The sequence below is a fragment of the Pogona vitticeps genome, chromosome 6 (assembly GCF_051106095.1).
Source record: "Pogona vitticeps strain Pit_001003342236 chromosome 6, PviZW2.1, whole genome shotgun sequence".
Taxonomy (NCBI): domain Eukaryota; kingdom Metazoa; phylum Chordata; class Lepidosauria; order Squamata; family Agamidae; genus Pogona; species Pogona vitticeps.
Window position 1 is genome coordinate 111991902 of NC_135788.1, and position 14774 is coordinate 112006675.

Genomic DNA, 14774 nt, shown 5'->3' on the forward strand with positions numbered 1-14774 from the left:
CAAAACTCACAGTTCAGCGAAGTTCCGCCATAGCGCCGCCATTTTCGCGTCCTCAGTAAGCGAGGGCAGGGCGCGAAAACATTTGCGGCAGCCATTTTGGGCGTCCTGCGGCCATTTTGGAACCGCCGATCAGCTGTTGGGGAAACATTGCAATGCGAAGATCGGTAAGTGAAACGCTCACCAATCATCGCAATGCGATGTTTTACCCATTAAAACATTGCAATGCGATCGCATTCGCGATCTCAAAAAAGAGATCGCTATGCGGATTCGTCGTTAAATGGTGCGCTCGTTAAGCGAGGCACCGCTGTAATTTTATTTATTTATTTGTTTATTTATTTATTTGATTTATACCCCGCCTATCTGGTCTACTCGACCATGTAAGAACCTATGATACCATTCTTCAATTCCCTTGTCTTATTTTCTTCTTTTTTGGTGCATCCAGATTACACGTCACCGAAGCATGTTCTATACGATGTGGTATTACTGATCTCATATTTGATATAAAAACAGCTGTAACCATAACATATCACTTTGATTCATGGTCTGGTTACATGGATGATATTAGGAAGGCAAACTTAATCGTTGCCGGACCTTTGCTCAACATCCAGGCAGATCCAGCAGACGCTGTGGTGGCAGTTCACTTCCCTCACATTTTGTGTCTTGCAGGTATGTTAAGAAAAAAATTATTGTAATCATAAAACCAGGAATCCTGAAGAGGAATAATTACAATTTGCATTTCCTCAATTGACAAGCCAAAAATGTTCTGGGGCCAGCCGTGTTTGTTTATTCATTGTATCTTAAAAGGTGCTGATTTCTATAAATTTTTCTTGTTTCTTTTGTTTTTATGTTGTGTTTTAATCTTGTAACATGATTTTACTACTTTGGCCAGATTTGTGCAACTTGCTGGAGCTAATTGCCACTAATTAACAAGGTGCCGGGTTGTGTCTCGGTCACATGCCCAACTGCACCACCAAGATACACATTTGCACATTAGCCATTAGCTGTGATCCGCCACTGTGAGTCAAATAAATGTTCTGTAAGGAGGAATAGGATTCCAGCTGTTATCTTGTTTTCTCTGATTTAAATTGTTTAGACAAGCCTTGAGTAAACATTTTTGTGTATGGTGATCAAAGATCACAACATCACAACATTAAGAGCCTCGTGGCGCAGTGGTTAAAATGCTGTATTGCAGCTAAAACTGTGCGCACGACCTGGGGTTCAAATCCCAGGTAGCCGGCTCAAGGTTGACTCAGCCTTCCATCCTTCCGAGGTCGGTAAAATGAGTACCCAGCTTGCTGGGGGGGCAATGTGTAGCCTGTATAATAAAAATTGTAAACCGCCCGGAGAGTGCTTGTAGCGCTATGGGGCGGTATATAAGTCCAATAAATAAATAAATAAATAAATAAATAAACATCAGTAATAATGACAATAACACACACACCCCCGAATGAAGCAGAAAAGGACAAGCTTGGCAGCAACATGCCAGTTTCTTATTTGACAATTGGTCTATGTTGATCCATATTTCCTTGTGTTCTATGGCAGGTGAAGACCTTTACCAAGTCAGCATTGCACATTTTACTGAAGAGGGGATGATTCTGGAGAAGCCAGATAAAGTGGAGAATTTCCATGTTGTATTGTACGACCCCAGGTTCTCTCTCCTTGGTGCTATTTGCAAAATACCATTTCTTAAGCAAAAGATCAAGGTCCATGCCATAGTTCTGCTCTATCAACAGCTGAGACTCCCATACCCAATACTCCACCTGTATCTGCTCCCCAATGATTCTTCTCTAAAACAGGTGATTGGCTCTCTCCAACTCTGTAAGTTGTTCTAATATTAGGTTCACAATACAGCTCATATTCTGGTAGAATGCCAAAGCTTTGCTTCAGGGGGTATCATGACAGCTGTATTCTACCCACACTTGTGGGCTTGGACTAACTTCTGAAGTTCTAACAAACTTGAAAGTATCAGTAAACACACGAATAACTGTCACCTCCACCAACATGGTTCTCACTGCAGTTTAAAAGTAACTCTTACAGGATCAAAAGAATCCCTTTTGAATTATTGAGACAGATTTGGAAAACAGATGCCAAAAGCCCTGTTTTCTTAGACCTAGTTCCCTTCACCGATTACTAAAATATATTTTTCTGTATCTTTAAATATTGGCTGTGCAAGGCCCTGAGTTAAGTGATGTGGCCGTAGAATCTCCTGTTCATATTCCAGTGCCTTCTGACAGTCTGGCATACTATTCCTTAGGTGCTATCGAAGAACCTAGAAAGCAGTCGGTCTGCAAGGAAAGAGCTGGATTCCTACTTCCCGGGATCCTCCCACCTGTTGGAAAGGTGTCCAGTTCTCCAGAATTTTGGGTGTGTCTCTTTACATGTCTCAAAACAGACCTCCTCTTTCCTTCCCAGGCTGTACATGACAATGAATTGAAATGGTCAAATAGATTGCCCAAACCTCCTGGCACCACACGCCCTCTGAAGCTTGAGACTTGCTACTTTGTGAGAACTTCACATGAAGTTAAAATCTCTCCCGAGGTAGGACACAAGGTTGCCTCAATGAAAGCAGGGCTATTAAGTGGGTCATTTGGGGTTTTCTTGAGCTTTTGGTCATCTGCTTTGAATGGTGAGCTGTGTCAAAAATGAGGGGCAAAAAAATATTATCACATGCAGAATTTTCACTCATTCACACAGGAACTGATATTAAGATACCTGGATGTGGACATGGAGCAGCAGTACCTGGAACTGTGTGCTCGAAACATGGAAGATGAGCTGGAGCTGAACCTCATTGAGAAGAACAAGGATGCATCCATCTGGACGTCCTGCGTGAGAAGAGGTGAGCTTGGATCAGGGGAGGAATCCATGAGGATTGGAATAAAACTCGGGAGGCAGAGTTGAAAAGGACATCCGAGCCACATTCCCTCTCTAACTTCCTCTTTCCTTTTCTCTTTCAGAAGAACTGACGTTGGGCTCAGTACAAGGTGAGCAGGAATCTATGAGAGCCAGTCTCATATTTAGGTCTTCTGCCAAAGACAGAAGCCTCTCGGGTGCTAGGATTTTATGGTTTCAGGAGCTCTACGTCAAATTATGTGTGCAGTTATGTGTAGAAGAATGTGTAATTCTACTTTTTGAGAATCTATTTTCCTTGAAGTAATGAGGGAGAAGAGTCTGCTGTTAATAAATTAGTCATCAGTTCTTTAGTCATTTTTTCATATTACACATTCTGTTTGTTATATTGATAACAAAGCAATCTCAGCATTACATTCTGTATCTTTTCCACATATATAGCTTAATTCTTTAAAAATTTGTTTCCAAAATCTTTGCACTTTTCACATTCCCACCACATATGAAAGTACGTACCAGTTTCTTTATCACATTTCCAACAGACATTCGGATGATTGGCATTAATCTTGTTTAATTTTAACAGTGTTTAATACCATCTTGGACCCAGTTTTAAAAAGTTTTCTCTGGGGGAACACTGTTATTGTATTTGAGTTTATGTTATGTGTATATTTTTTTGTTTATGTTATAGTTACAGAAAAAAATACAAAAGGAATTTTGGTAAGTTCATAACTTTTAAGTGCATGGAAGCTGCAAGAGCCATAGGACAGAAGGAGGAAGTTTTTTATTACCAAAAATCTCCTGCATTAGTAGCATCATCTAGCAGCACTGATTTTTGGTAATTAAAACTTCCTCCTCCTATCCTGTGACTCCCATCACTTTCACATGATAAAATGAATTACATGGGAACTGGAAAAGCTGTGTGAGAGAAAAAGTTTTTAATTATTGAAAATAACCCCTGCTAGTGATGTCATCATCCCTCTGCAAGTATAAACAACAGGATTTCAGCCACAATGTTCTGGAACAAAATTACAATTCATTGTTAAAGTCTTCTATGACTGATCAGAGAATATTCCTTGTGCAGACATGTCCTTTTATTGCATTTCTTTCTTTGACAGGGATGCAGGCGGCAGTCCCACTGGAGCAGCATTTCATTGACCGACACCGAGAGGCACTGATTCAGAGGACTGCCGCAGTAGAGGGGATTTTGGATATGCTGTATGGAATCATCCTGGATGAAGAGCAGTACCGAGCCATCTCTGCAAAGAGAACCAACCAGGACAAGATGCGGGAGCTCTACCAGTTGGTGCCAAGCTGGAACCGTGATTGCAAGGACAAGCTGTACGAGGCAATAAAGAAGAAAAACAAATTCCTCATTGAAGACCTTGAACATCAGTCATGAGTCAACAAAGGTGTGCCATCATTCTAGGACATCCTGAATCTACCAGCTCCGTTTATAGCCAGGTGTGCCTCAGCACTCTTGTGTTCTTTCCAAGTACAATGGTGCCTCGACTTACAAACTTAATTGGTTCCGGAAGATTGTCGTAACTCGAAATGATTGTAAGTCGAAGCAACATTTCCCATAGGAAAGCACTGAAATGCAATTAATCTGTTCCGGCCAAAGAAAAAAATCACTCATACACACAAAAAAAGACCCATCGGAAATGCAAAGAAAGCAAACCAAAAAGCAACCAAACCCTGCAAGACCCATCAAAAATGGAGGAGGGGGGAACCAAAAGGCAGCCAAACCCCCATCGGAAATGGGAGGGGGAAAACAAAAAACAAACCCCGCAAGACCCATCATAGCATAGAAACATACTGTAATCCCACCACCCACCCAGAACAGTTTTTAAAAAGCAGAAAGCAGCACCTTACCTTACCAGGCAGTCCAAAGCCTCCTCCAATTGCACTCACTCTAACTGTTGGGGCGAAAGAGCTACAAAGAAGCAGCCTCTTCGCCTACCAAGGATTAGCAAATTGGAATTCCCCACCTTTTTCCCCTGCCTTTTTTTGGTTGTAACTCGAAGCTCCGGCCACAAGTCAAAGCAAAATTTTGCTGCTGGAGCTGGTCGTAACTCAAAATGGTTGTAAGTCAGGACATTTGTAAGTGGAGGCACCACTGTATTCATTTTACTTCATGAAATACAAGAAAACTTATCATTCCTTTTCTACTAGGGGTTAAATGCAGGCAGCTATGAGGAGAATCAAAGACCAAACGTGAGATAGATTGGCTCAATAAAGAAAGCCACCCTTTTGGTTTTGCAAAAACTGAGCAGGGCTGTTCATGACAGGACATGTTGGAGGCCACTCATTCGTAGAGTCACTGTAAGTCAAACCATCCAGATCATTGCTCCACCACTCCCCACTTCCATTGCCTAGGCTAGCTGGGGCTCATCAGAGCTGCAGGCCAACAACATCCAAAGGCTTTGCTCACTCCTGGAATAGGAGAAACATTTACTAGACTGTGGAACAGCTACAGGACAAACTGTCAGGGCGGCCTCTGTGCTCCTGGTCTCTCTCCTATTGTTCCGGCGGTTGGCTTCCCGATTCATTATCAGACTCTCCTGCCAAAATGCCCTAAAACTGCCTGTCTTGGCCTGACTGAGAAAGAAGCTGTCTTTTAGCCACTCTGTGCCTTGTTTTATAGACAGATAGAAACAGGGAGTGGGTTCTTTAACTGCCATCTGGCAAACAGCATACTTTTGCTAGAGCAACAAAAGAAGGAAGCCAAAACGTTTGTCTTAGATATTTGTTTTGTAAGTACTTTTATATATGCAGCTCTCGCTCTCTCTCTCTCTCTCTGACACACATACACATGCACGCACGCACAAGCACACACACGTATATACAGAAAATAAAATAAAATATGCATGTATCCTGTGGATATTAAAAGACGTATTTTTCCCATTTCCATGTGTGAATTGCACTCACTGGGTTAAAGGAAGGATGGAGTGGTTTGACAATCCAGGGGATGATCATTCTGCAATCCCATCTTGAGCAATTTTCCTTCTCAGGTGTCTTCACTTTGCAGAGAGCCCCAAAATATGTGATAGGACTCAGCAGTGGCCATCTTTAAAAAGAACAGAAAGAGCTAATAGTCATAATGGTCACAGTAGCAAGATTAATGTTTGCAAAGAATTGGAAAAGTGACAAATTAATCTTGAAGACTGGTACAAAGAAATGTCAAGTGTAGCAATCAATGATAAGTTAACAAGTGAAATGAAAAAAAGAAGGGGAATTACAAAGTTTAATGATTTTTAAAGATGTATGGAATTTATATTTGGAGCATGTTTTTTTAAAAGGGAAATGTTATAAGCCAGCAGAAGAATCAATGTATTTTTGGAGTGTAACGGGGTGAAAAGTTTTAAGAGGATATCTTTGGTTACCTGGTCCTGAGGGTGACGGTGGCACAGGTGGCACTTGTATTGTGTAAAATCATGTACTTTATATTTGTTTTGTTACTGTTGTTTTCTTTAATTTTAAATAAATAAATAAAAGGACTCAGCAGTGGCATGGGGTGGGTTTCTGGCCCCTGGGGCAAGACAAGTATTACAGGGTGTGGGGATCACGTGTCCCCGTGCAACGTGTGTGACTGCCCCCATTACACCCTCGGCAAGCCGGGGGAGGGCTTTAAAGTTCACAGCTGCTCCTCGGCTGACCCTCCCGCTCCCACCCTGCTGTCCACTCTGCAACAGCACTCTCTTCCCCCTCCTGTGGGACTGGCTGCCCGGGCAGGAAGCTGCTCAACCCTCAGCAACCCAGGATGGGGCGGCTTGAGGTCACAGCTCCAGCTGGGCACTCACCGCAGGGCTGGGCACACCCTTTTCTATCATCAGCCCCCTGGGAGCCATGCACGCCAGGGTCCAGGGAGCTGCCACACCCCGTGAGCACCTCTTTGGGGAGGGGGACCATAAATGGCAGCCTAGAGCTGGGCTTCCACAGAAGCTGTGAGGATGAGAAGCACATTTCCCCCACCTTCTCCCCCTACTCTGCGCCAGAGCCTCCCCGAGCGCGGCTCATGGCCAAAGGCCCTGCCAGCAAGGATTGGGAGGTAGAGGTGGAGGGGGAATCCCTCTGCCACAGTGGTTCTTAACCTTTTTGAAAGAAACGCCCCCTTGAGCCATTGAGGAAGTTATCATCGCCCCCCTCCCCGTGGTGATGATATCTTATTTGTTTGTTTGTTTGTTTGTTTATTTAAGACATTTAAATCCAATGACCCCTGAAAACAAAATTAAATTCCAAGAAAATGAAATGCCCCCCAAAAAGTAGCATTTAATGATTTAGTTGCAAGTGAATTTAAGACGCAAAAAGAAATATAAAAAGGTCATAAAAACAAATGCAGGAACTAAAAATTTCAAGACAAAAAGTCTGAAAGTAAATTAAAATTGGAGGAAAATATATATTCATGCACACTGTAAAAAGGCTGCAGCCATCTCCACAGGTTTGGCTTGCTCCAGTGCCCCCCTACCGCCCCCTTCTGCACCAGCGCCCCCACGCCGCCCCTTTTCATTCTACCGCCCCCCTGAAAAAATGAAATCGCCCCCCGGGGGGCATTATCGCCCACGTTAAGAACCGCTGCTCTACCAGAAAACCAGTGCTGAAAGGGGTGAGGTGGGACTGGGAGGCATCGGCAGCCCTCCTGCATGGGTCCACGCAGGCCAGGCGCAGCCCCCAACTGTTCTGCTCAGCTCGGTTGCCCTGCCTCTGCAAGGAGCAAATCCTGCCTCATCCTCTCCTCCAATGCTGCCACTGCTGCTTCCTGGGGTGGCACTTCCCCTCCTCTTCTTCTTCTCCCTCCTCCCCATCCCCTTCCCTCTGCCTGTGTTTGCCCCAGCATTGGGCATCGTTGCTGCAGCCACTGGAGACGCTTCCTTTGGTTTGGGCTCCTCTTGTGCATCCACCGGAGCAGGAGAGAGGAAGCGTGCCCGGCCGGTTCCTGCCATGCCATGCCTGGCCCGGCCTCCCTGGCTGGGGTTGTTGCGACTGGGGCCACCCTGGGTAAATCGATTGGAAGTCCAGAACTAGCGAAAGAAAGAACTGGGATTTTGTCAGTTTGAAGACAAAACTGTTTTCAAGGTTGTAGAAGGGGTAGCCGTGTTAGTCTGTGCAAGCATTATAGGTTAAAAACAAAAATAAAGAGTTAAAAAAAGGCAAAAATATGGGGGCACCTTAAAGACTAAGTTTTATATATATTTTCATATGACCTTTCACAGACAAGTCCACTTCATCTTCTTTAAGGTGCAACCATGTTTTTGCTTTTTTAACTCTTTTTTTAAAAAATTGTTTTCACCTATGTTTTCAAGGCATTCTTTTGGCACTAGAGAAAGCACAGAACTGACACAGAATTCATGGTCATGGAACATGGTAATAGTCATTTCACACCTTAAGCATGCATGGGGAGAGAGATCTAATCAGTAGATACGAGCATCTGGTAGCTAACCAGAAAGCTCATGTTCAGTGGCTCAGATCTTGTTGCTCGGCTTTGTGAATTGTCGTAGAGTTCACCCCATTGAATCTAGGGCAGAGTCAACTCCTCTGTGACTTCCACTGGCTCAAATGGGCCTACTTTATCTTGTTTAATTCAGCAGTAAAGTGCTTTCTAAATCAAGTCAAGCCCAACCTCAAGAGGCAAAAATGATAAAACTCAGGTTGTGGTACTTTGAGAAAACAAGATTTGCTGGGAAAGACCATAACGCTGAGGGAAGGTGAAGGCATCAGGAAAAAGAGGAAGAATCAAATAGGAGACGGATGGACTCTATAATAAAGGAAGTGATCTTATTTTGAGTATCATGCAGTTGCTAAAAATGAGCCATTTCAAGGCCATTTTCAAATTGAACACTTTCCCTGGTCCTTTGAGGAGGGGGCAGTGGAAGTGAAATAATTTTTCCCATCTATTGGACCATTGCCGATGTGCTGAATCACTTAGATTACATTTTTCAAAATTATTTCCCTTCTGTGTAGTGCCAGCCAAAAAACTGCTTGTAATCATGTTTTGATCAGGATTACACAAAAGAAAAAATATAAAAAAAAATAATAATTTAAGCAATTCAATATATCAGTGATGGTCCAGGAGGCACACACACACACAAATAATAATTTCACTTCCCCACTCCTTCACAGAGAAGCAAGGGAAGAGTTCAATTTGCCAATATCCTGAGCCATTTGATCATACTAGAAATTAAAACCTGAAGGAGTCTTGGTCGTTTTGACAGGTGCGAGACTCAATTTTGGTCTGTTCCCAGTGATTGCACAAAACTAGGAATGGACCAAACTAGAGCACACCTACGCACAAGAGTTGAACTCTCTGATGGACTCAAAAAGAGGTATGGGGAACAATTGGCCTGCTCTAGCAATTACATTGTGTGGTTGCTGGAAATAAGAGTGGACGAATCCTCCCCTGGAGCACACCAAACATTGGGACAAATGACTGTCAGGACATGCCCTGAGTTAATTGTGCAATGAGATGGACTGAGCAATAACTAGAGGTCCACTCAGTCTGTGTTCAGCTTGTTCTGCAGAAGAATGGACAACCTGTACTGCAGTCAAATTTCTGCTCATGACTTGAGTTCACTCCCACAAGTTCAGGTAGCCAGCAACAAGATGTTGACAACTGTCGATTCCCCATGGATTGTGGGAGTTGTTCTTTGGTCTGTGCCTCCAGTGATGTGAACCTTGCAATTATTTAGGCCACATCTTCAGCTACTAGTAATATATCTTAGTGGAATTAAGGGGGTTGTATTCTTACGAAGTGCTGAGGATGCTGGGTAAAACTCCCTTCCTTTCCCTCATAAATCTATGGTTCTCGGATCATCGGGAAAGAGGAAATGACTGGGCAGGAAAGCTGCATCCAATGTGCACATTCTCAGCTGTTTCCCCCCCCTTCTTTTCCTGTAGAGGTTAATCTCCAATGACCAGAGACTAGAGAGATTGCACAGTAGTATGCTAAACAATGAGCAACACCAAAGGATCATCGCCAAGGAGCTCTTCAACCTCAGGCCAAGCTGGGACAGCTTTTGTAAACATCAGCGACATGAGGCACTAAAGGCCACAAACAAGACATCTCCCTAATCACCTCGAAAGGGAATGAAGCAACAGAGAAGACAGGAAGTTATTTAAAATTTCTATTTCTTTTCATGCTTCCTTCACTGGGATAGGATCCAAAACAGAAACATTCCTCATCATGGAGGCTGCTTGTCTTCCTAATATTAAAAATTTGCCCCTTCTCAGGAAGGCACTGTTTTATGTGGCCTCTTTGTTGTCGCAAGAATGCTTTTAGGTGTCTAAAGGCTTTTCAAGGAATGGCCATTTCCCAGAATACATTGGGCTCAGCTATACTAAGGTATAAAAAACATATTGTTTATCTATTACTGTAGGCATCCTTCAGTCTCGAGAGACTATGATAACATGCTCTGAATAGAGGTCTGGGAACAGCGTCGTGTGTGGCTGAGGAGGCCAATTTGAGAGGGACCATCCCTTCCACACTGAAGACAAATACAATCTGTCCCCTGTCCAGCTCCCTGATTTTGCTGCTTTCATGACTACCTCTTTGCCTCGGCCTGCTGGACAAGGGTCTCTTCAAATTGGGAGAGGCCGTAATGCACCGCCTGCTTCCAGGCTAAGCGCTCAGATGTCAAGGTTTCCCATCTACTGAGGTCCATTCCTAAAGCCTTCAGATCCCACTTTTAACGCTACAGCATTAAAAGAGAGAGAAACCTGCTCCTCTATTTTCATCTTTTAAAATATTTCCCTTGCTGATACAGCAAAACTCTAATACCATGCTAGACTGATGTATTGGTATGTTGATATGCCACCTTTTTTTTTTTAAACCAAAAAAGGGAAGAGTCACCTTGTCTCTACAGAATGAGAGCTGTGGAAAAAGGTGGGGAAGAGAGTTAGTTGACTCCATGGGCTCCATCTTCACAAGGCAGCACAGCCTGGTCACCGTCCCAGAAAAGGAGAAAGGCAGGAAAAGGGGGAAGGGGAATCTGCCTTTCATCTCCCCAGTTTTCACCCCAATGTTTTCCCCTCCGGTCACTGCGGCCCTCCACTACTGTTGCCGCCGCCTCCTTACATGCAAGTAAACCATCCAGAGAGTGCTTTAACACTATGGGGTGGCCTATGAGTTGAAACAATAATAAATCAACTGGGTAAAGTTACGGGCAGGAAAACAGGCGATCCAAAGAGTGGTGCTGGCCCTTCTCATGGGAGAATAAACATCTCCAGCGTGGATGGAAGGATCGCCCAAGGAAGGAAAATAAAAAAAGGGCACTGGAGACAAGAACTTTTTAAGTCGGAACTGGACTGCTCCCAGTTTCCTTGCAGGGACGGGCCCCTATCCTCCCTCGGGTTGAGGCGTGCGCTTATATTAGCAGTGATGTATTCGAATCTCCCAAAGCAAAAAATATCAGAACGACCTAAACTGACCCAGAGGCACTGCAACCGCGCAGACAGGCCTTGTAAGGTAACAGTTGAGCATCTTCCGCCGAAATGCCTGCCAGCGGCTCCGGGCGTGCATAGCCTTGGGACAGGCAGCAAGCAGCCCCTCCCAGTCCCACAACTGCTTGCTCTCGATGAGGCGGGGGAGGGGTGTTGCTCGCCGCCTTTATTGTTCCCGCGCTTTAAAAAACAACAACAAAAAAGCGCTTCCTGGACGGCTACGAAGCCTCAAGATCGGGCTTGAAACCGAAAGGAGCGCGGCCCCTTCCGTCCCTCCTGCGCGCCTCTGGGTGGCCGAAACCCCGCCTCGAACTCCAGGCAGAGTGGCTGGAAGGCGGGCGAGGCCCTCCGCCCGCCCCTCTGCCCACCACGCTTTGGCCCCTTCTCCAAGAGTCCTGCCTTTCCCGGGCGAGACTTCGGCGCTCGCTCTCGGCGCTGCAGCGGAGCCATGTCGGTGCCCGTCCACGATCGCCTGCGGTTCGCCCTGGACGACTTGTCCAAGGAAGATCTGGAGCGCTTTCGGTGGAAGCTGAACAAGTTCCCCGTCCGCCAGGGCTACAAGAACATCCCCTGGGGGCGCCTGGAGAACGCCAGCATTTTGCGCATGGTCGACCTCCTGCTGGACTTCTACACGGAGGGCTATGCCCCTCGGGTGACGGTCGAGGTCCTGTAAGCCATCGGCTGCAAGCAGCAGGCGCAGAGGCTGCAGGTGGCCCTGGAGAGCGGTAGGGCAAAAGGGAAGAAGGGCGGTGGGGTCGCGGTGGGGAGGGCCCTGGACCCGGGTCTCCCTAGAGTGGAGCCCTGGTCTGGGGAGTTGGGGACAGGGAGCCTTTCGCCTGCTGCTTCTCCACACACACACACACACACGAGCCCCTGCTTTCTCCTCACTCAGGGGTTGGGGGGGCTGCGGAAGGAGCTCTTAAACCTGAAGCCCCCCCCTTTTGTCTTTTCTCCTTTCTCTTCTCTCCTTCTCACTACATGGCATAATTCCAGCAGGAAAAAATGAACTCTAAATTTTGAAAATTCGAAGGGCTGATTTACTCCCTGCTGTGTAGTTTCGTTTTTCTGTTTTTCTGGCCCAGTTCCCTTTGTAATCATGCCCTGATATAGGTAGACATTTTGTAGAGCTCTGCTTTTCAAAGCTGTCTTCTTTGCACTTCATGAATTTGCCGCAACTGGACATTGCCTGACCGGAAACATAAGGAGGACCACAATCATTTCACAATTCCTGCTTTTCCTTCTCTTACTGCAGATGCTTATGAAACTCTTCGGACCTCTATTGGTGCTGCCCCAAAAGGAGATGGTGAGCCCAGTCCCTTTTCTCAAATATTGACTATGACTCTCTTGCTTAGCCTAGTAAATCATACTGGAGTATACCTGTTGAACCAATGGGGATTTTGTGAGTGTACTCCTCTGTCAATTCCATGAATTCCAATGGATCTCTTCTAATTGCAGCTTACTTTATCATAGGACGTCACAACGAGTATAGGCCCATAGGAATCAATGGAATGGACAGAGGAGTTGATTGACTAAATGAGCCGTTGCGATTTACTATGTGAAGCAACAAGATTTTGGCAATTGTCCATTCCCCATGGATTGTGGGAGATGTTCTTTGGTCTCTGTCTCCCGTGATGTCAACCTTACAGTTATTTAGGCCACATATTCAGCTGCTAGCAATATATCTTAGTTTTATACCTGTTTAACACTCAGGACCTCTTTCTGTGGAATCCTGGCAGTTGTATTCTTACAAAGTGCCGAGGGTGCTGGGTAAAACTTCATTCCCTTCCCTCATAAATCTATGGTTCTCAGATCATGGAGAAAGAGGAAATGACTGGGCAGGAAATCTACATCCAATGTGCAAATTCTCAGCTGTTTCCCCTCCCTCTCTTTTCCTGTAGAGGTTAATCTCCAATGACCAGAGACTAGAGAGATTGTACAGTACTATGCTAAACAACAAGCAGCACCAAAAGATCATCGCAAAGGAAACCATCAAGACCAAATGCAAGAGCTCTTCAACCTCAGGCCAAGCTGGGACAGCTTTTGCAAAGATCAGCAACATGAGGCGCTGAAGGCCACAAACAAGACACCTCCTTAATCACCTCAAAAGGGAATGAAGCAACAGAGAAGACAGGAAGTTATTTAAAATTTCTATTTCTTTTCATGCTTCCTTCACTGGGATAGGATCCAAAACAGAAACATTCCTCATCATTCAGTCTGCTTGTCTTCCTATCATGAAAAATTTGTCCCTTCTCAGGAAGGCACTGTTTTATGAGGCCTTTTTGTTGTTGCAAGAATGCTTCCAGGTGTCTAAAGGCTTTTCAAGGAATGGCCATTTCCCAGAATACATTGGGCTCAGCTATACTATAAGGTATCAAAAATACATTATTTGTTACTACATTTTAAAATATATAATTGGTAAATTCTAACACAAGTGCTCTCAAAGTTACATTGATGAAGAAATCTCCTCACAGCCTCACTATGTACAATACCCTTCTCCAGTGTCATTCGTTCTCTCAAAGGAATAAGAACGGTCCACTAAGAAAGAAATTAGATTTACCTCCATGCCTTGTAGTTAGTCTAAGAGAGAATCAAAAATGTTTGGCAGCAAAGCATTCTGCTCAGACGTTTCCAAAATCCTTCTTCTGGTTGGTGTGAAATTCCCATGTTGGATTTCTCATTTCTTCAAATTGTTTTTACTGATATTTTTCAAAAACTGCCTTTGCAATATATACCTATGTTTAACCTTTTTTTAAAAAAAAATCTACAGCGTAGTACTTTGTGACATTTTTTAATTAAAAGAGTGTAAAGAAAACATGTAGAGTCAAATTATTTGCATGTTTTGGATGGTTTTCAAATAAAAGCAAATTACACTTTACTTCCAGACGCAGAACATCTTCATACCTTGAGAACAAAGTGGGTGGATGAAATGAATTGCCAGATCAGGAATTTTCCAGGAAATATTCAGAATAGGAACCAAAAGAAATACAGATGAGTTTTGTAATGGGAGGAAGAAAACCAGATTAAAGAAAAAGATATCATTTATCACCCAAAAAGAGGAAGTTTAGGACAACCAAATATTAATAAATTTTATATTTGTTCTTGTTGTTTAGTCATAAAGTCATGTCCAACTCTTCGTGACCCCCTAAGAGTCATTCCAGATATTATAACACAAAATAAGGAAACAATATGGAATGACAGAATTACTGTACAAGAGTTATATGAAATGGGAGAGTTACAAAAATACTACCAGTATAAAGAAAATAATAATAATATTAAAAAGAATAATTTTTAAAAGATCCAGAATACCTTTATAAAGAATGTATTAGAAATCTGGAATAAATGGAGACAAGTATTTTGTCCGGGAATATCAGCTTTAACTCTAGTAATGGAGTTTGAAAGTTTCCCAAGATAGGGGATAAAGGAACCAAAAAATATGCTAAAAAGAAAACATCTATAAACGGGAAGGAAAAATTAAAAATAAGGAACAATTAAGAATT

General features: G+C 43.9%; 2 protein-coding genes across 2 annotated transcripts in view; both read left to right on the forward strand.

Moving 5' to 3' along the window:
- LOC110086381 (uncharacterized) overlaps positions 1 to 6345 on the forward strand; it is a 30639-nt gene extending 24294 nt beyond the window's left edge. Inside the window, exons 12-17 of the mRNA XM_078377113.1 lie at positions 443 to 666; positions 1543 to 1796; positions 2413 to 2538; positions 2695 to 2836; positions 2955 to 2981; positions 3960 to 6345. Coding sequence (XP_078233239.1) covers positions 443 to 666; positions 1543 to 1796; positions 2413 to 2538; positions 2695 to 2836; positions 2955 to 2981; positions 3960 to 4243 — 1057 coding nt within the window. The 3' untranslated portion in view covers positions 4244 to 6345. The remainder of the gene's footprint in view (positions 1 to 442; positions 667 to 1542; positions 1797 to 2412; positions 2539 to 2694; positions 2837 to 2954; positions 2982 to 3959) is intronic.
- Positions 6346 to 11387: 5042 nt separating this feature from the next.
- LOC144583404 (apoptosis-associated speck-like protein containing a CARD) lies at positions 11388 to 14089 on the forward strand. Its single transcript, XM_078377116.1, has 3 exons — positions 11388 to 12002; positions 12530 to 12580; positions 13176 to 14089. Exon 1 carries the CDS (start codon positions 11726 to 11728, stop codon positions 11948 to 11950), a length of 225 nt encoding a protein of 74 aa, XP_078233242.1. The 5' UTR covers positions 11388 to 11725; the 3' UTR covers positions 11951 to 12002; positions 12530 to 12580; positions 13176 to 14089.
- Positions 14090 to 14774: the final 685 nt, after the last annotated feature.

Bases quoted from the DNA above. Each gene is read 5' to 3' on its own strand.
- LOC144583404 (XM_078377116.1), top strand. From the start codon at position 11,726: ATGTCGGTGCCCGTCCACGATCGCCTGCGGTTCGCCCTGGACGACTTG.